The 21,052-nt window shown below is 46.1% G+C and overlaps 1 protein-coding gene across 20 annotated transcripts in view; it reads left to right on the forward strand.

The window, feature by feature from the left end:
• CLASP2 (cytoplasmic linker associated protein 2) overlaps positions 1-21,052 on the forward strand; it is a 146,277-nt gene that overhangs the window by 122,344 nt on the left and 2,881 nt on the right. For all 20 annotated transcript variants that reach the window (XM_074199343.1, XM_074199336.1, XM_074199340.1 and 17 more), the window contains 8 exons: positions 12,723-12,866; positions 15,510-15,653; positions 15,933-16,039; positions 16,542-16,698; positions 17,139-17,331; positions 17,541-17,734; positions 18,082-18,210; positions 18,994-19,200. In XM_074199343.1, coding sequence (XP_074055444.1) covers positions 12,723-12,866; positions 15,510-15,653; positions 15,933-16,039; positions 16,542-16,698; positions 17,139-17,331; positions 17,541-17,734; positions 18,082-18,210; positions 18,994-19,200 — 1,275 coding nt within the window. The remainder of the gene's footprint in view (positions 1-12,722; positions 12,867-15,509; positions 15,654-15,932; positions 16,040-16,541; positions 16,699-17,138; positions 17,332-17,540; positions 17,735-18,081; positions 18,211-18,993; positions 19,201-21,052) is intronic.

Genomic DNA, 21,052 nt, shown 5'->3' on the forward strand with positions numbered 1-21,052 from the left:
GATGGTTGTATGTGGAAAAGGAAAAAAAATCTAGCAACATTTGGCAGTAAATTGGTTATGTCCAGTAAAAGAGAGGGAGGAATCAAGGATAATGCCAGTTTATTAGCTTGGGTGATAAGGAAGATGGCATTGCTCTGGATGGTAAGAGGGAAGAGGATGAGTTCAGTTCTTAAATCAGCTGAGTCTGAGGTGTCCACTGGTGGGAAATGCTAGAGAGGGCATTCTTTTTTTTTTCTGTAGCATTTAAATTTTATTTTAATTTTCTGTTCCACATTCTCTCCCTTTTTCCATCTATCCCCTGAATATCGCCAAATAATGATGACACTTACATAAATGGTCATGTAAAACACATTTCTGCAAACGCCATATTGGAGGGGGTGAAGAAAAGGGGGAAAAAGAAAGGAAGGAAAATATTTGCTTCAAACTCTGCATCCTGAATCAATCAGTTCTTCATCATCTTTGAAGTCGGGAAGACCATTTATTAATCCAAGTGCCTGTCTTTTCCTTATTGTTACAGTCTATTTCATTAGATTCTGTAAAAGAGAATTAATATTTTTTCTTTGTTATATTTGTTTCTGAGGTTTTTGTGCATTTGCATAGGTCAGTTTTGTAGATACCACAGTAATGAGAAATAGGTATACTTCTGTCATCTCCCAAGCTCTAGTATTTCTAACTTTTTAAAAATTCAATCCTAGTCCTTCACTTCTTTTTTCTTTTTTCGGTTGAATTTATCAGGGGAGGGGTATATTGGGTATATTTGAGAGGGATATATTGAGGTGTCACTACTATTAAATTTTTTACTGTCTCTCCTTCACTTAATTTTTCTTTTAAATATTTAGATGTATCATTTGTTACATTAATGAGTAGTATTGATACTAACTCAATGAATGAATAGAATACTTCTTTCAGCAAACTATGCTTCTTTGTTTACTTCTTTTCATTATTTTTGCTGTCTTTTTATCTGTGATCATGATTGCTACCCCTAACTTTTTTTTCAACTGAAGCATAATTGATTTTCCTCCAGCCCTTTCTTTAGATTTCTTACAAAACAATAGTACTCCATAACATTTGTATGGTTGGTTTGTTCTTGTCCTTCATTATCAAAGAAGCCTAAAATGATATCACTGTGTTTGAGACAAATGATAGTGTGTTTAACTGTGGTTGATCAGATGAGCTTGGGATGCTCTACCACAAGTTGGACACATAGTCCATGTGAACATCTGGGGTGTGTGCTCTAAACTTACAGATGTCACATTTCCTTTGAGTTGCTTCAGTTCTGCCTTTCTTATAGAGTGCAGCCCCCTCACTGATGAGGGCATGCCATGCTGGATGGTCCTGTGCCACTGTCTCCCATGCTGTACAATCAGTTCTAAAGTCCTTCAATGATATCTTCAGGGTGTCTCAGTACTGACCCCCTTGTAAGTGCTTGCCCTTTTTTGGCAAGTTTATGTCTGGCATTCTAACACCATGTCCAACCCATCATAGTTGCACTCTCTGTAGTAATGTTGGAATGCTAGGCAGTTTAGCTTTAGAAAGGACCTCAGTGTCCAGCATCTTCTCCTGCCAGGTGGTCTTCAGAACCTTTCTAAGACAATTTCAATGGAAGTGATTGTTTTATGACATGGCATTGGTAGACTGTCCGAGTTTCACGGGCATATAGCAATGAGGTCAGCACAACAGCTCTATAGACCTGTCTAGTGGTCAGACTAATACTTTTCTCCCATACTTTCTTTTGGAGCCTCCCAAATACTGAGTTAGTTCTGGCAGTGCGAGTGCCAGCCTCATAATCACTATATACCTCCCTAGAAAGGACACTGCCAAGATAAGTGAACTTGTCCACAGACCTCAAAAACTTGTCCATTTTCTGTAATTGATGGTTCCACATATGAATGGTGCAGTGCAGGTTGATGGAGCACCTGGGTTTTCTTGGTGTTCATTGTTAAACCAAAATTAGCACAAGCAGCAGAGAATCGTTCCATAGTTTGATACATGCTGCAGAGGCTGCATTGAGCACACAATCATCTGCAAACAGATCATGCACCAACACTCCCTCCACTTTGGTCTTGGCTTGTAGCCTTTCCAAGTTGAAGAATTTGCCATCAGGGCAGTGGCTGATCTTAGGGCCGTGTTCATCCTCATCAAAGGCATTTGATAACATGCCTGAAAACATCAAACTAAAAAGTATGGAGCAAGGACACATCCTTGTTTTACTCCATTGGTCACTGGGAAATCTCAAGAGCATCATCCAGCATCCAGAACAGGCATGCATGCCATCATGAGACTGATGGACAATACTGATGAACTTCTTCAGCAACCAAATTTTGACCTAATTTTTCCATAAAGCCTTATGACTGATGGTATCAAAGGCCTTGATCAAATATACAAATGTTGTATACAGACTTCTGTTCTATTCCTGGCATTTTTTCCTGGAGTTGTCAGGCAGCAAACACCATGTCAGTTGTTCCTCTTCCCTTTCTGAAGCCATGCTGGATCTCAGGAAGTGACCAACTTCCAGGTGAAGGATCAGCCTATTAAGAAGGACTCTGGCAAGAATCTTAACAGCAATGACTAAAAGAGAAATACCCCTGTGATTGTCACCAGACAATCTATTCCCTTTACTCTTTTAGAGATAGACAATGGAAGCATCCTTGGATTCATGGGGGATAACCTATTCATGCCTTATAACCTGGAAAATTCCAGTCAGTTTTTGGATGAGCAATGAATCCTCCCACTTGTAGATCTCAGCTGGAATAGAATCAGCACAAGGTGCTTTGCCACTTGAAAGGAGTCTGATGACATTCAGAACCACTTCTTCAGTTGGAACTTCAATTAGGAAGGACTAAGTGACTTCAACTTGAGGTAAATGTCAATGACTTCTGCATTAGTTGGTGATAATCTGTTAAGAACTATGGAAGTGGGGCAACTAGGTGGCTTAGTGGATAAAGCACCGGCCATGGAGTCAGGAGTACCTGAGTTCAAATCCGGTCTCAGACACTTAATAATTACCTAGTTGTGTGGCCTTGGGAAGCCACTTAACCCCATTTGCCTTGCAAAAACCTAAAAATAAAAAAAAAAGAACTATGGAAGTGTTCAGCCCATCTCTCTAGGATCATGTCCCTATCATTAATCAATCTGCATCCATCAGCATCAAGTAGTTGAGATACACCATTTGTCTTTGACCTATAAATAGCCTTCAGGGCATCACAAAAGTATTTTGGTTTATTACTGTCTACATAAAATTGAATTTCATCAGTTACTGAGCCAAAAGCCTGGCATCTCTCTAAGTTTCACTTGGATTTTCCTTTTAATGGAATTAAATGCTGTCTTCTTAAGAATGGATGAACTATCCTGCTGATCAACCCTGTGGAGTTCTTGTTTTTCATTTAGCAGCTTCTGTATTTCTCCATTTTCATTAAAGTAGTTTTGATGTTTGTGGGTGATCTGGCCCAGTGAGCAAATACAATGCTATTCTCCAGATCTCTGAAAGCTGCCCACTCCTTTTCTGCTCCACTGTTACCAATTGTGTGTTGGCTCAGTTTTCCCACCAAGTTAGCAACAAACTGTTCTGACTCAGAGAGACACTCTAATATCTTGACATTAATTCTTCTAGTATTCATTTTGCCTTGGGGCTGCCGCTTTGGTTAAATATGAATATTCAGTTTGGAGAAGATGAGTATATGATCAGTCCAACACTGCACCACTCATTGTCTTTGTCACTCTTACATCCTGTCTGTCTCTTCTCCTTATGATCACATAGTCGGATAGATGCCAATGTTTGCTACAAGGGTGCATCCAGGAAATTTTATTGTTTTTAGGTAAATGGAAGACAGTGTTTGTGATGAGAAGGTCATGAGATGTGCAAGTCTGCAGGAGTAGGTGACCATTGCTGTTGCTGTTTACAACTCCATTCCTCCCAAGGACTCCCTGCCATGTCTGGTAATCTGAGCTTCTCTAGCCCTGAAGTCATCCAGAATTATAAGCTTGTCTTCTTTTCCTACACTGATGATAAGGGTCTCCAAGGCTTCATAAAATTTTTCTTTAACTTCATCAGTGTTCATAATGGAGGGAGCATAGGCACTGATGATGGTAGCATGGCCTTTTCCTGGAAGTGGCAATCTCATTGTCATGAGCCTGTCATTCACTCCTTTTGGTAGGCATTCAAGAATGTTGACTAAATTAATTTTGATTGTAAAACCTGCCCCAGCTTCATAGCATTCCCTTTCACTACGAGCACTCTAGAAAAATGAATACACTGATGTGAGTGGAATCTTCTTTGCAGTAGATTTTTTTTGTGTCTTGACCACACTGTGGGATCCCCACCTTCTGTAGTAATCAGGCCAAGGTTGGGTAAGCAGAGTTTTTAGGGCACCTTTCCTAGCCCCTTCCTCACATCAGGAGGTGAGCAGTGAAATCCTTAAAAGGGCTGCTTTAAATGGGGACTCTTGAATCTCACTGCTGCTTTTAGTGGAGAAATGATCCTATGGCCCTGGGCCACTTGTGTGCAGGGTAGTGATTACAGCTCCCAGTGTATCAGCACCCTGCTTGATCTCTGTTGTTTGCATAAATTGGATTTAAGTGAGATAGAGCTGCACGAAATCAATTGCCTCACTCTCTCTTCCAAAGTCATCATGATCCAGCATGGCAAGACAGAGTTAAGACAACTGAGGATGGTTTTGGGTACAGTGGATTACCTTGGCATCTTTGAAGTCTAACCAAGCTCTATGTGCTCCATAGCACCTGCTTTACTTGGCTTCATGGCCATTGGAACAAATTGTTCTCTTCCACCCATTCCACCAGTGGAAGACTTCACATCCTTGGGGTGGACACCCCCCCCATTACTCACTGATGAGTCAGGGACTCCCTCAGTTACCCTCAACCTCGTTTAGTCCCCCCCACACCAAAATAGTTTACTAGGGTGTAGCTGCTATGCATGCTGCACTTTGGAGCCTCAGGTGAGAGTTAGGTGGCTTAGGTGAACATCAAAGGTGGAAAGCAGCCCTCATACCAAGGTACTACTCTTTCTTGAGCTTACCCTATACCCCAAACATTTATAATATTTATATATGATAATTTGTTCAATCATTCCCCAATTGATGGACATTCCCTCAATTTTCAATTCTTTACCACCATAAAAAGAGCTGCTATAAATATTTTTGTACATGTAAGGTCTTTTCCCTATTTTTGTGATTTCTTTGGGATACAGACCTAGTAATGGATCAAAAGGATGAACAGTTTTATTGCTTTTTGGGCATAGTTCCAAATTGCTTTCCAGAATGGTTGGATGAGTTCATAACTCTACCACCAATGTATTAAGGTCCCAGTTTTCCCACATTCTCTCTAACACTGATCATTTGCCTTTTTTGTCATGAGGTGTGATGTGGTGCCTCAAAGTTGGGTTTAATTTGCATTTCTCTAATCAATAATGATTTGGAACTTTTTTTTATATGACTAGAGATAGTTTGGATTACTTCATCTGAAAACTGCCTGTTCATATCTTTTGACTGTCAATTGGAAAATAACTTGTATTCTTATAAATTTGATTCAGTTTTCTATATAATTCAGAAATAATTCCTTTATCAGAAACACTAGATGTGAAAATTGTTTCCCAGCTTTCTGCATTCCTTCTACTCTTGCTTTCATTGATTTGCTTTGTGCAAAAACTTTTTAATTTTATTTGGTTGAAATGAACCATTTTGCAATTTATTGTATTCTCTATCTTTTGTTTGGCCATAAACTTCTCCCCTCTCCATAGATCCGACAGATAAACTAGTCTTTGTTCTCCTACCTGGCTTTATATCACCCTTTATGTCTAAAGTCTGTACCCATTTTGATCTTATCTTGGTATAGGGCATGTGATGATCTATGCCTGATTTCTGCCATACTATTTTTCAGTTTTTGCCAAATAGTCTGTATACCAGAAGCTTACAGTCTTTGGGTTTACCAAAAAGTATATGTAACTAATCTATTCTTTATTTCTTTGTCAGTACCAAACAGTTTTGAAGATTGCCACTTTATAATATAGTACAGCTAAGTCATCTTCCTTTACATTTTTTTCATTAATTCTCTTGATATTCTTGACCTTTTATTCCTCCAGATGAATTTTGTTATTTTTTAACTCTGTAAAATAATTTTATAGTAGTTTGTTTGGTATGACACTGAATAAATAATTAATTTAGGTAGAATTGTTGCTTTTATTATATTAATTGGGCCTATCCATGAGCAATTGATATTTTTCCAGTTGTTTAGATCTGATTTTAGTTCCCCACCACCACCAAAATAGTTTACTGGGGTGTAGCTGCTATGCATGCTGCAGTTTGGAGCCTCAGGTGAGAGTTAGGTGGCTTAGGTGGACATCAAAGGTGGAAAGCAGCCCTCATACCAAGGTACTAGTCTTCCTTGAGCTTACCCTATACCCCAAACATTTATCCATGAGCAATTGACATTTTTCCAGTTGTTTAGATCTGATTTTATGTGAAAAGTGTTTTGTAATTGTGTTCATACAATTTCTGGGTCGTCTTGGGAGATAGATTCCCAAGTATATTATGTTATCTGCAATTACAGTAAATGGAATTTCTTTACCTTTTACTGTTAGTTCCAAACCCCTTCTTTTAACTCTGCATATCTCTCTCTTCTTTTTTCAAGTATGCTTCTTGTAAACAACATTTTGTTGAATTCTGCTTTAATTCCTCACCCAGAGTCCAATTATACATTATGCTCCCCCTTTTTTTGGAGGGGAAGGGGACAAAGGAGGTTAAAACCCTTCCTTGAGGTCTATACTCTTTAAGAATTTAGTTAGAGTTAGTTTTGCTTGAACTCATCTCTCCCTTAATTTAACCTCATTTCATTCCTCCCTCTCCCATTTCCATTTTCTCTTTCTCTATTGAGTAAGATGTATTTCTTGGACTCAGCTGTATTTGTGGCATTGTTCTTCCCTCCTTTGGCAAGTTCAGGTGGGAGTGAGCTTCAAGTATCACTTGCTCATTCCTCATCTCTTCCTTCTTATTTGTATAGATTACTACTTGGGCACCAGTTATATAATTTCCTGATGCCTCCTCTCTTTTGTTTTCCTGCTTCCTTTCCATTCTTTTTGTTAGATCATCAAAACATAACAGAATTAATTCTCAAATCTAATTAGGTACTTTCCATGACCCCCAGCGATGATAGAGTTCTAAAGGGACAGTTTAGCCTTGCTATACCTTATGATCTCTCATGTTTACCTTTTTGTACTTCTCTTGACTCCTCTATTTGTACTTAAATTTCTATTCAATTTTGATCTTTTTATTAGTAATGTTTAGAAGTCCTTTATTTCATTGTTATTGTCTAGTCATTTCAGTTGTGTATGACTCTTTCTAACCCCCAAAGGGTTAGATACTTGAGTGACTTGGTATTTCCTTCTCCAGCTCATTTTACAGATGAAGCAACAGGATTGCCCAGTGTCATACAGCTAGAGTTTATGGGTTCAAATTTGAACTCAGGTTTTCCTGACTCTAGCTCAGGAGCTCTTTCCACTGTACTTCTTAGCTGCCATTTTATTAAAGGTTCACTTTTCCCTCCTTAGGTTTATGTTCAATTTTGTTGGATATATTATGCTTAGTTGTAAGCCTTCCTTCCTTTTTTTTCTTTCTTTATTCTTATTTTGTACAAATAATGTCTTTTTATACATTACTAAAATATTCTTCTTTAAGAGTAAACATAATACTCTCTCCCCCCCAAGAAAATATAGACCCACATAAGTGATAAAGTAAAGGGGAGAGAAAAAAATTAAAATTAAAATTAAAAAAAATAATAAAAAATAAATTAATAATAATAATTGTAGGTATGGACAGGTGGCACAGTAGATGGAGCACTGGCCCTGGAGCCAGGAGCACCTGAGCCCAAATCTGGCTGCAGACACCCAACAATCACCCAGCTGTGTGACCCCATCCATGCAAGCCACCCCAACCCCATTGCCCTACAAAACCCTCCCCCCTCAAAAAAGACCCAAAATAAAATAAAATGGTAATAATAATAGTAGGGGTGGCTGGGTGGCAGAGAGATCACTGGTCCTTGAGCCAGGAGCACCCAGGTCCAAATCCGGCTTCAGACATCCAACAATCACCCAGCTGTGCAGCCCCAGGCAGGCCACCCATTCCCATTTGCCCTGCAACACCCCCCAGAAAATAATAATAATAAAAAATATGCTTCAGTCTGTGTTCCAACACCACCAGCTCTGTCACAGGTGGATCACATTCTTTAGGATAAGTCCATCACAAAAGTTACTTCCATATTTTTCCACTGTTGCCATTGCTGATCGCAACTCCCTCCATTCATACTTCTCTACTACCATGAACTATATTTTCTCTCTCCTTTCACTCTGTCTCTGCTATAGGGTAGTTGAGTGGTGCAGCAGACAGATCCCCAGCCCTGGGGCCAAGAGGCCCCGAACCCACATACCACCCCTTACCCAGCATCCACCCAGCCCTATGGTCCCGGACAGGCCATCCAATCCCAGCCCCTTGCAAGAAGTTAAAAAGAAAATGTGTTATTGGACCATTCAACCCCCATGGTCCATCCTCTCCTCCATCACTCACATACCTCCCCCTTCTCCCTGTCTCCCTTCTCTCCTTCTTACTACAGATGTCTATACCCCGTTAAGTATATATGCTGTTTCCTCTCCTAGGCACCTCTGATGAGGGCAAAATTCCCTCATTCCCCCTCGCCTTCCCCCCTTCCATATCATTGCAATAATTCATTGTAATAAAGAAAAATCTTATTATATGAAATATCGTAACCTATTCCTCCTCTCCTTTTTTTTCTCCCATTACATTTCCCTTTTATCTATTGACTCCATTTCTATGCCACAGTATATCTTCAAATTCAGTTTTCTCCTGTACTTGATCTATAAAAGCTCCTTCTACCTGCTCTATTAAATGGGAAGGTTCATATGAGTATTATCAGTATCATTTTTCTATACAGGAATATATCATTAAGTCCCTCATATTTTCCTCTTCTCCACTCTCTATGCTTTGCCTGAGTCCTGTATTTGAAGATCAAATCTTCTGTTCAGTTCTGGCCATTCCAACAGGAACATTTGAAATTCCCCTGGTTCACTGAAAGTCCATCTTTTTCCATGGAAGAGGACATTCAGTTTTGCTGGGTAGTTGATTCTCGGTTGCATTCTAAGCTCTTTTGCCTCCCAGAATATTATATTCCAAGCCCTACAAGCTTTTAATGTAGTTGCTGCTAAGTCCTGTGTGATCCTGACTGAAGCTCCACGATATTTGAGTTATGTCCTTCTGGTTGCTTGTAATATTTTCTCTTTGACCTTGGAGTTCTGGAACTTGGCTATAATATTCCTGGGGTTTGGTTTTTTTTTTTTTTGGATCTCTTTCTTGGGGAGATTGGTGGATTCTCTCCATTTCTATTTTGCCCTCTGCTTCTAGGATATCAGGGCAATTGTCCTGTAATAATTCTTTGAAAATGATGTCAAAGCTCTTTTCCTGGCCATGACTTTCAGGTATTCCAATAATTTTTAAATTATCTTGCCTAAATCTATTTTCCATATCAGTTGTTTTTTGAATGAGATGTTTCACATTTTCTTCTAATTTTTCATTCTTTTGGTTTTGAAGTATTGAGTCCTGATTGCTTGTAAATTCAGCAATCTCCCTGAGTTCTGTTCTTTGTCTGAAGGATTTGTTTTCCTCAGAGAGCTTTCTTATCCCCTTTTCCATCTGGCCACTTCTGCTTTTTAAAGCATTCTTCTCCTCAATAACTTTTTGAACTGTTTTATCCATTTGACCTATGCTGGTTTTTAACATGTTATTTTCTTCAGCATTTTTTTGGATCTCCTTGACTAAGCTGCTGACTTCATGTTTTTACTGCATCTCTCTCATTTCTTTTCCCAATTTTTCCTCTGTCTCCCTCACTTGATTTTCAAAGTCTTTTTTGAGCTCTGTCATAGCCAGAGCCCAATTTCTGTTTTTCTTGGAGTCTTTAGATGCAGGAGCTTGTACCTCCTCATCTTCAGATTGAGTGTTTTGATCCTTCTTGGGATCACAGGCAAAGTATTTCTCAATGTTTTTCTCTTTTTTTTCTCTGCTTACTCATTTTCCCAACCTGAGCCTGGTTTTGGGGTGCTTCCTGAGCTTTTGGGACACCCCCACAAGGAACTCAGTGTATGAGGCTCTGTCCTCCCTCCTGGTCTGTGAATGACCATAAGCAGCCCCCCTCTGCCACGGGGCTGAGGGGGGGGGCCTGCTGTTCTATGTGGGGCCTAGACTGCGATCAGGATCTGAATGTGGGCAGAACCCCAGAGTCCTGTTCCAGGGGCAGAGGACAGAGCTAGGCAGTCTCTTTCTTCACTCCCTTCCCTATTCTCAATGGGCTCGTGCCCTGGGAGCTCCTGCTTACTAGCTCCTCCTGCTTCTGGTTCCTGGATCTGGGCTGCCCCCTGAGGGCTGGGCTTCACCATACTTGCTCTGGCAGAGGTCCCCCGCTGTCCCCCCAAGTTCTGCCTGGTGCTCCCTGGGGTGTAGATCAGGAAACTACTCCCGCAGCTCGGCTCCCAGCACCCTGGGGCTGCTTGAAGTTCCTTCGTTCTGGCGGGCCACCCCTCTGATCCCATGGAGCCGAGCTTTTCCGCTCTTTTCCAGGTTACCTTGGGTTGGAGAATTGCCTCACTGGATCCTTCTGTGGGTTCTGTCTCTCGAAAATGTAGTTAGAGTCCGCAGTTTATAAGTTTTGCTCCAGAGCAACTGAGAGAAGGTCTTCTCCTGTCGCCATCTTGGCTCCACCCCCCCCCCCCCCGTAAGCCTACATTTTAAACATTTTGTTAAAACATATTTCAAGCTGCTACATCTTGAACGATCCTGATTGGCTCTTCCTGATTTGAATTCCTTCTGGCTATTGGCATGAGATTTTCTTTGACCTGGAAGCTGTGATATTCGTGGGAGTTTTCATTAAGTTCATGAAACAAGATGTCTAGGTTTTATTTTACTCATGGTGTCCATGATTGGGTAGTCCAATGATTCTGAAATTTGACTTTCCTAGATCTGTTTTCTTTTTCTGTTATTTTTGTTATGAGACATCTTACACTTTTTTCTATTTTTTCACTTATTTGCCTTTGCCTTCATATTTCTCTTTTGTGCAGTCATTAGCTTCTCTGGTCCTCTTGATTTTCAGAGAGTATGTTTTAGATATTTGTTATCCTCTTTCCAATTCTGTGGCTTTCATTTGTCTTCACATTTCTTCTAGTATTTCATTTGATTTTTAAAATTCAGGAATTCTAGCTGAATTTGGGCCCATCTTGTGTTTCTCCTTGAGTCTTTGCTTGTAGTTGTTTGCAAGTCATTCTCTTCTTTAGGGTTAGGATCTTGAGGGTCCCCCATCATTCTATCTCTTTATGGTAGAATTCTTTTTTTTATTTATTCTCCCAGCCTTTTTCTTGTCTTAGGCCAGCTTCTAGAAACTCCTAGAGGTAAATTCAGGTTTGGTCTTTTTTTTTTTTAATTAAAGCAGGGTTGGTCTTGTTCCTATCTTCTTAGAGCATTGAGGTTAGGTCATTCCAGGGTCTCAGGGACAGCTCAGGCTGGGGGCCCTGCAAGCTTTCAGAGCTCCCCAAGTGAAGTTTGGTGAAGAAATTCAGTAATCTGAGTAGCTTCCAGGCTCTGGGAGATGCAAGGTGGCTCCAGTGGCTCTGGATGAAATGAGGCTCCAAAAAATGCTGCTGAGGATTTCAGTAGGGGCCACAAGGAGCTGGAGAAGAGAGTGGGACTAGACTGTGCACGGAAAAGAGAGGAAGGGAGTTTCACCCAGGGATGATGAGACAGAGTCTAGGGTCAGATAGCTGGGATTCAGGGCTTTTGTGCAGGTCCCTGCCATAAGTCCTCAAGGATCTTCACTCTCCCTCTGGCTTTTAGTTTTTTGGTCAGGGTTGAAATGAGTGTCTGCCACTGTGTTTACATCATCCCTGGCAGTGAGGTATAGGTAGAGAGGGAGCAATGCACTATTGAGGGGATGGAAGCCCTGGAGATGAGAGTTCACAACTGGCCTTGCCCACTCAGGAGCTGGGTGACCTAGGGAAAGTTTTCTCCCCTTTAAAAGGGAGGCAACATCAGCATGAATCTCCCAGGGTTCATGGGTGGATCCGAATGGTCCACTTTGTGAGGTGCCAGCATAGCCCAGGTGGTGGGCACCACACGAATGCCGCTTCTCTCCCTCCTATGTCAGTATCTCTTAGCTTCTTTCTTTTTGGCTATTTTCTATCACCTTTTCTTCTTAAAATTTTTGGAAATCTTGAGTAGAGCTCTGGTCTTTGGAGCAGCGTGGTTGGTTTTCAAGAATCTACCCGAATCTCCATTTTAAATGAACTTCTTTCCAAGCTGTCAAGTTGGAGATCACATGAGTTCAGAAGAAAAGCAGCCTCTTCCCCAGCTTTTGCCAAGGTCTGAAGTTCCTTGGCCAAGCCCTCTCTCTGACTTGTCCTTCGATCATAGGAAATGTTTGGGGGCCGGGTTCTTGGCAGATAAGTCCCTGAGAGGGCACCCAGCTGTCCCCTCCTAGAGTTCAGCCAGAGTGTGCCCAGAGGGGAGACATGATGCATGGTGGGGGGGGGGGGTTCCAAGGAAAGCTGGGGGAGGTCACTTGTCTCACATCCTTTTGTAGCTGTGAGGTTCTTTTAGAGAGATCGGTCTCAGACCATCCACCCTAACTGAATGTCCTTCCCTCCCTCCCTGACTTTGTAGGTGAAAGTTGCCATCCTCAAGTACATTGAGACACTAGCCCAGCAGATGGATCCGGGGGATTTTGTCAACTCCAGTGAAACACGCCTGGCCGTGTCCCGGATCATCACTTGGACCACGGAGCCCAAAAGTTCTGATGTTCGGAAGGTATGTTGATCAGAGGGAACCTTCCAGCACAACGGCACCACTGTGCCTCACATCCTAGGCCTGACCAAGGGGAGATGGTGGACAAAGCCTTCGACCCTGCCTGCTTCTGTTTTCCCTCCCCAAAATGGGGATCAAACAAGATCCCATTGGTAAAGTGCTTTGCCAACCTTAGGCACTGTGTAGATGCATGTTTCCATTTTAGAAATGGAATATACAAGACCCCCTAAGGTGAGTGTACAGGTTGACCAGGGGGATCCTGGGTGGGTCTGGTGCAGGGTCATCAGGGACTTTGAGGACACTCCCAGACACACTCAGACACACTGACTCCCTTCTTTCTCAGCACCCCCTTCAAGAAAGATGCCAGAGAAACCTAAATGGCAAAGCTAGACTTTGATCATTCACATGGCCAGTTCAGGGGCAATGGAGAGGGTGGTAGAAGCTGAAAAAGGAGGTGGGGGGCTTCTGAGGGGGGAGCTAGCATGAGCTACACATTGACCTTGAGATCATTCAGGGAGGGGGCCCATCTGCCATGAGAGGAACCAGATAGCCAGATGATAAACCCGGGGCAGTATCATGGGAGGTAATAGAGCAGAGAAATGATTTAATCTAAGGAGAGGTTGGAGGCAGTGAGATTGGGGGTATCCCTGGCCTCTTCAGAAGGTGATCTGGGCATGTGTCAGGGACAGCTTCTCTGTTTGGTGTTCACTTGATAAAAGTTTCTGTGTTATTCTATTTTCTGTAGAGGTGGGTCTAGGTTTCTGTCCTTGAGACAGCCACACTCCTATGATAGGCCCCCACCCAGATTCTGCAAGGCCCCTGTAGAGAAAGGGAGGATCTCTCTGTGGTCTCAGTCACTGCTCTCTTTTTATCATTGTGCTCCAGGAGTAGGGAAATAGGCCATGGAACTGTTGACTGCCCACCTGGAGCTACCCTTTTGTTCTGTCTGTCATTGGATTAGAATAGCTTTGAAGTTGTGTGTGTGATTGGAGAGTAAGTCTGTCTGCAGAGGGGTCTGTGTGGGTTAAGCTCTCTGTGTCTTCATGGCACTCCTTTTTGGCATGGTAGGACTCCTCCTGGCATTGCACTCTGGTGCTCTCTTTGTAATGTCCAGAGAGGAGAGTTGCCTGTGGTTGTATTTGGTGTGCTGCTGGCCCAGATAAGAGTCCATTGGGGATAAACTCCAGTGGCAAGAACTGAGCCCAAGTAGATACTGGCATGGAGCTCATGGGCGTATGTCTTGGGAAAAATCAGGTATTTCTCCAAGAATCCTCCACAGGAGCCAGTTTGACCCATAGTCTACTTAGTCTTTGCTGAGTCACTGAATTTTCCTTCTCAGTCTTTTGGGCAGCTCCTTGGGAATTTGGGAGGGGGTAGGCAAGAGAGGCGAGGGAGCACCCTATGTTGGTAGAGAGCAAGTCTTTGTAATACCATCATCAGTGTTCTACCACCCTAGGGTCTCTCCAGTCTTCTTCTCCACACCAGGCTTCCTCTGATGCTTCAGAGGCTCACTTGGGGACGGGAGCTGTTGTGGTGACTGCCCACAGTGTACCTGGGCTTCTCTCTCACCTGATGCTGAGGCTCTGCCTGTGTCCTGTGGCTGGGAGGCTGGGAGGTGCCCCACTGGCCGCCCTGTGCTCCCCATGGCTGCCGGACATGCCCACTCTGTTCGGCGTTCGCATTTTCTCTTCTCTACTTCCCTTCACCTTCAACCTTTTCACCTGTGTCTTGCACTACTCAGCCAGAAGCTGGTCAGTGGGCGTCATTAGAGTCCCAGTTCTCCCAGAGCCCTAACCCCCATGGAGGTCCCATGTCTGCCCTCCAGGGTCAGGAGCCCAGGGGAGTAAGGAGCTGCTGGAGACAGGCCTTCCAAAGAAGGCTCTGTGGGACCTGTGCCTCCATGGCCTGGGCACAGAGAGGCAGGGCCTGCTTCTGTCGTCAGGAACCCTTGGGAAAGACAGGGAAGGGAAGGCCTTTGATGAAGCCCTGCTCTGGCACTCAGAGTGAGGAGCCACCTACAAACATAGAGTGGCCATGACATCCACAAGCACCATGGACAGGGCTGAGGGTCTACGTGTTTCCCCAAGAGATAGGCCTGAGGCTGTGGCAACAGCTTTGCAAGGAGCCATCGTCCTTGGACTCCTCAGCTTTCTGCTCCCTCACAGCCCTTGGCACAAAGTATTCCCTGAGAGTCAGATGCTGCTCCAAGCCTGGGGCCATACCCCTGGGTGAGCTGGTGCAGGGAGGGTCTTCCGGACTGGGTCCCCCTTCCCTGAGTTGAGTTCTCTGAGTGGTGAGTTCTTGGATGGCTCGGGCCTGGGATCCCAGGAGGGAGAGCCCTGATCTCCAACATAGGCCAACCCTGCCCTGCACAGCATCTCCAGGGTCAGACAAGAAGTGATATTTGTTTCTTCCAAAGCGAGTTCTGCATTTAATCCTTACCCAGAGTCTGTCCAGGGAGAGGAATTTAAGTGATGGATGTGAGGGGATATGTGTGGGTTTGCAAACCTCCACACACTCAGAGAACCACCTGGATAGAGGCCAAGATAGAGGGGTCCTGCACCACAGCCCTGTGCGGGGAAGGTGTTCTCTGGGCCCCATCCCTGTGTGCTCGTGAGACTCAGCCTTGGGCCCCTCTCCCCACAGGCAGCGCAGGCGGTGCTCATCTCCTTATTTGAGCTCAATACTCCGGAGTTTACAATGCTGCTGGGAGCTTTACCAAAAACCTTTCAGGATGGTGCTACCAAACTCCTTCACAATCACCTCCGGAACACAGGAGGCGGCAGCCAGGTAATGCCATGAGGACCCTGGCCCTAATGGGAATGCCAACTTGGGGAGGTGGCTTCACGAAGGGATGAAAAGCAGCCACAGAGGGAGGGGGCAGTGAGCCTAGCCAGGGACTGTGGGGGGGAGGGCCTGAGGAAGGGTCTGGGGGAACTCATCTTTCTGCATGATATAAAGGCAAAAGAGGACATGATGTGGGAGTGGGTGTGGGGGCCCTGGATTGGAGAGAAGCATAAGGATTAGACTTGTTTCAATATGGCAGATATGGTCTTCTTTCCCCTTTAGGGTTCAGTGGGGAGTCCCTTGACAAGGCCCACTCCACGCTCACCAGCCAATTGGTCCAGTCCTCTTACATCCCCCACAACTACCGCCCAGAACACTTTGCTACCCAGGTAAGAAGATGGCCCGAGGTGGGAACCCCAGGGTGTTTCATCTGTAATACAGTGGGCCTTTGTGGGGATCCACCGTGCACCAGGCCTCACTGGGCTGCCTGGCCATTGCAGGAAGGTCATCGGGACCCCCCCCCCCAATATGATCTTTTACCTCCAAGAACATCCAGAAGAGGGAGGAGGAGGAAGCAGATTCAGCTGGGGGGGGGCCTCTCTTGAGTGGGGGGGATCTTAGTGTGCCCAGCCACACAGGCAGCTGTGAGGGGGCGCCTGGGTCAGGAATTCATTATTCATCATCCCTCCCAATGGAAGCCCCTCGGTCACACAGTCATTCTGCATTCAAGCAAACTAAATGTTTTGGTCTTTTCCAAATTATCTGAGCTGCCTCTTGCCCCATTTCTCCCTAAAGTGTATCCCTTTCCTCAGGGATTGCCCCCTCTTCCCAGCATGAGCAAGTCCTGCTGTCTCCCAGGCAGCAGGCTCTGACCCAAGCTGTCTTTGGCAGTGCTTTTGACTATGACACAGAGAACATGAATTCCGAGGACATCTACAGCTCCCTTCGCGGTGTCACCGAAGCCATCCAGAATTTCAGCTTCCGCAGCCAGGAGGACATGAACGAGCCAGTCAAGAGGGAGCCCAAGAGGGAGAGTGAGGGTGAACCGGTGAGTGGTCACAGACTACTGTCTGTGAAAAAGAGAAAAAGAGAAAAGCTTGGAGGGGGGGTCCTCGGTTCCCAGACTGCATCCCCACCCCCCAGATCTTTGCAAAGAAGATCAGAGAGGGGCATCCCCACTACAATCTCCCCCGTTTTCTGAGGGGTCAGCAACCTCCCGGGAGCCTCCTGCCCACACCTTGGCTCCATAGGTTTGGTGATGAGTGGATAACTCAGTCCTCGGGGGTCTCATCCTCATCACAATTTGGGAGAAGAAGAAGAAGGTCAGGGATTTGTGGTATTGGGAGGGACCTTGGCAGTCATCTTGCCCAGCCTTGCTACTTTTCAGAGGTGTCATTTGGGGCCCCATGAAGAACAGGACGTTGGTCGGATTCTGTCTAGGGCAGGAGCCAGGGTTTGTAAACTGCCCTCTCTCTCCCACCCATTCAGATGGGCAGCGACCTCCGCGCCGGGGGGGATGCCCCCGACAACAAGTCCTCGATGCTCAACACAATGCCCCCACATGCCTCCCCACGCTCTCGGGACTACAACCCATACAACTACTGTGACGGCATCAGCAACTTCAATAAGTCCGCCTTGAAGGAAGCCATGTTTGATGACGACGCAGACCAGTTTCCTGATGGTGAGTCCTGAGCCAGGGCCAAACTGGGCGTGGCAAGATCAGACAGAAGGGCAGGACTGGGCCGGAAAAGGCGGGTCTGCAGGCCTGGACCAGGCAGTTCAGCAGGGTCAGCTTCAATGATTGACAGTGTGTTGTTTGCTGGGACTTGGGACAGTTTTGTGCCAGGTCCCACAGCCCCCTTGCTGGGCCCTCTCCCCCTCCTCCCGCAGACCTGTCTCTGGACCACTCGGATCTGGTGGCTGAACTGCTGAAGGAGCTGTCCAACCACAATGAGCGCGTAGAGGAGAGGAAAAATGCCCTTTGTGAGCTCCTGAAGCTGACCCAGGAAGATGTTTTCGGGGTCTGGGACGAGCACTTCAAAACCATCCTGCTCCTGCTGCTCGAGACACTCGGGGACAGAGAGGTGACCGGGGCCCCATCTCCTCGCCATGAGACCCATTAGACTTTCTAGTGGTCACTGTGACTGGCAACAAGCAGCCCCATGCTGAGGAGCGCCCCTGCCCCCACTGACCAGAAGGGTGGCCTCCAGCCATAGACGGCGGTCCCCTCCGATCGGCCCGACCTCTCCACTCGGGCCAGCATCACTCGCATCTCCCGCAGGCTCTTCAGAGTCAGGTGGTGTTGGGGGTCCCGCATCTCAGCACAGGCAAAGCTATGCCCAGAGATGGGAGAGGCTGCGTGCTTCCCCACCCTGCTAGGAGAGTCCTTATGGGGGCTTCCCCCAAATAACTCTTAAACATTTCTTCTCAGCACTCAGTCAGAGCTTTGGCCCTCAGAGTTTTAAGAGAAATCTTAAGGAACCAACCAGCCAGATTTAAAAACTATGCCGAGCTAACCATCATGAAGACCCTCGAGGCCCATAAGGATCCGCATAAAGAGGTAAGTCCTGGCCACCAACCATCAGAGTTGGGCCTGGGCACATGCCTGCCCTCAGATGCTGACAGGTGTGGTGAGGAGCCTTTCTGAACCAGACATCAGTCAGACAAGGGATTGCGCTGGACAATCCCTTCACCATTCCCATCTGGGTGGCCTCCCCAGAGGCTCATCTCTGCTGACGCTGAGTGAGCCATCACTGCCAAGACGACTGTGTTCTGAAGGCACTGTCCCATGCAGGGAAGCCGGCCCACCTGCCTCCCCCATTGTGGTCCTCAGAGAAGTTTGGATAGGAAAGGGAAATGAGCCCCAGGGTCAGAGAACTGGAGAGTAAGGAGGGCAGTAGAGGGGGCTCAGAGGTGGGCATCCTGAGAGCGAGGAGAGGCCACCGAGGGAAAGGGAGGTGGGGGGACGGCCATGATGATGGTAGTGATGGCAGTGGCTGGGAGAGACAGGAGAGGGTCTCTCTGGGATCAGGAAGGCAGCCATTCTCTGCCAGGTGTCATCCTCTTCTTGGTTCTCAACTCTGTGTCCTCAATCTCAGGGACACAGAGGTGGAAGGGGAACTGGGAGGGGAGTGTGGGACTGAAGCACCCTTGGCTCCCCCGTCTCTCCCTCTCCCCAAAGAGCGCAGTCCAGCAGAGCTGGAGAACCCAAGCTCTCGGCCTCCCTGCTGCCATCCCATGTGCTCTCTGAGCATTGCGCCAAGGAAAAGATGGGGAGCCACCTCCTCCACTCAGCCACATGGGAAAAGCTGGTTTTGGATTCTCTCTCTCTCTTGTCATTTAGGTGGTAAGGTCCGCTGAAGAAGCAGCATCCATGCTGGCCACCTCCATTAGCCCAGAACAGTGCATCAAAGTGCTTTGTCCCATCATCCAGACAGCAGACTATCCCATCAACCTGGCCGCCATCAAGATGCAGACCAAGGTGATTGAAAGGGTGTCCAAAGAGACTCTGGCCCAGCTGCTCCCAGAAATTGTGCCAGGCCTCATCCAGGTAAGGGAAGCTCCAGCCAGCCACGTGTTGAAGCTGACCTCTGGGTCAATGAAAGACTGGGCTGGTCAGTCCTGCGATCCCCCCAAGAGGGAGGGTAGCTGGTAGGAAATGGAAACCAGTCCTGTGTCCATCCCTAGTGATGGTAGCACGTCCAAAGGGCTAGGGGGCCTGCCCTCCTGACCCCCAGGGACTGCAGATGGTCCTCCTCCCACCATGCCTGTCATTTTGTGGGCCTCCTGACCCACATCCCTGGTGGCTCAGCTGTTGTGCTGCCGAGAAGCACACCAGTGCCCATGAGCCCACGTTAGGAAGTCAATGCTTCCAAACATCTTATCATCCTTAGAGAGGCAGCATCAGAAGGCACTGAGCATAGTGGGGCTGGAGCTCCTCCCTACCACACCCCTCTGGGAACCCCACAGAAGGATCTTGGCAAGAAGATCTTCCCCCAGAGGACTTGGGGTCAGGCAAAAGTGGAAGAATCATGGCACTGTCCCTGCCACCATATGTGTCCGTTGTGAGAGAAGCTGGAAGTCTTCCCGAAGCAGACCAGGGAGGAAGCGTGAGGCTATATAGCAGTGTCATCTCCCTGCTCCCCAAGGCCTCCTGCACATGTGGATGTGCAGCCAGAGGGGCTTGCCACCACCACCCTGGAAACCCATCCTCAGATAATTCATGCAAGTGGAAGGAAGACAAGACGTTGCTGGGTTCATGGACAATTTTAGAAAAGCACTTGACTGAACAGGGAGGGCCACCCTCGGACAGGAGCCTAGCCTGTGTGTGGGGAGAGGGGCCACAGTATCCCTCTGGTTGTCTGCCAGTCAGCCAGCTGGGGCCAAGAGGAAGGAATTTCCCGGTAGACTTGCTTGTTCTAGTGTTTTTCACTTAAGACATTAAAAAAATGTTGCCCATCTTTTTTGAAATTTCAAGTTCCAGATTCTCTCCTGACCTCTCCTCCTTTTTGAGATGTTGATGATAATGTGAAGTTGTGTTCCAAAAGAAAACAGACAAAATACAAAACAAGAATAAGGTTTTTACAAAGTCCGCTTTGACCAGTTCAGGATAGTCATGGATCACCATGTTACCAAGAAGAGCATGACGTCACCGCATTGCTCAGCTTCCGTTTGTACAAGTCTTTCCAGGCTTTTGGAAGTCCAGCCACTCAGGAGTTCTTCCCTCACCACTCAGTTCTTCCTGCACATTTGTGCTCCATCACATTTCCCATAAGATTGGCATCCCCTCATTGTCCAGTTGTCTGTATGGGCCTTTCCCCCTTTTTGATGATCCCTATGGAACCCAGACCTCAATGGGATATTGCTGACCCAGAGGGTGCGCACCCTTCAAGAGTGTTGAAGCTGTTCACAGTTCCATCAGTTTTCCCACGCCCTGTCACATTAGCCAGTAACTGGGAGGAGTTTTTAATTTCCTTTCCCTAAGCAGTAATGATTTTAGAGTAGATTTTCATAGATGGCTTGGATTATTTCAACAAACTTAGAAAATCTCTACCATCATTTAGGGGATGGATGGGGTGCTTCCCTCAGTGGCCGTGGCAATACACTGTGGCACAGCTCATCCACCTTTTCCATTTCTAGTGTTCCTGATGATCTCCTGTCTCTTGCTTGGGGTGGTTCTTTTTAGGGTTTTTGTTTTTGTTTTTGTTTTTTGCAAGGCAAATGGGGTTAAGTGGCTTGCCCAAGGCCACACAGAGAGGTAATTATTAAGTATGAGGCTGGATTTGAACTCAGGTACTCCTGACTCCAGGGCCAGTGCTCTATCCACCCTGCTGCCATGCCCCACCTTTGACCTCAAGGCTCCTTTCCCATCTACCTGGACTCCTCAGGTAGTCTGTCAGGAA

This window comes from Macrotis lagotis, chromosome 8 (genome assembly GCF_037893015.1).
Source record: "Macrotis lagotis isolate mMagLag1 chromosome 8, bilby.v1.9.chrom.fasta, whole genome shotgun sequence".
Lineage (NCBI taxonomy): Eukaryota > Metazoa > Chordata > Mammalia > Peramelemorphia > Peramelidae > Macrotis > Macrotis lagotis.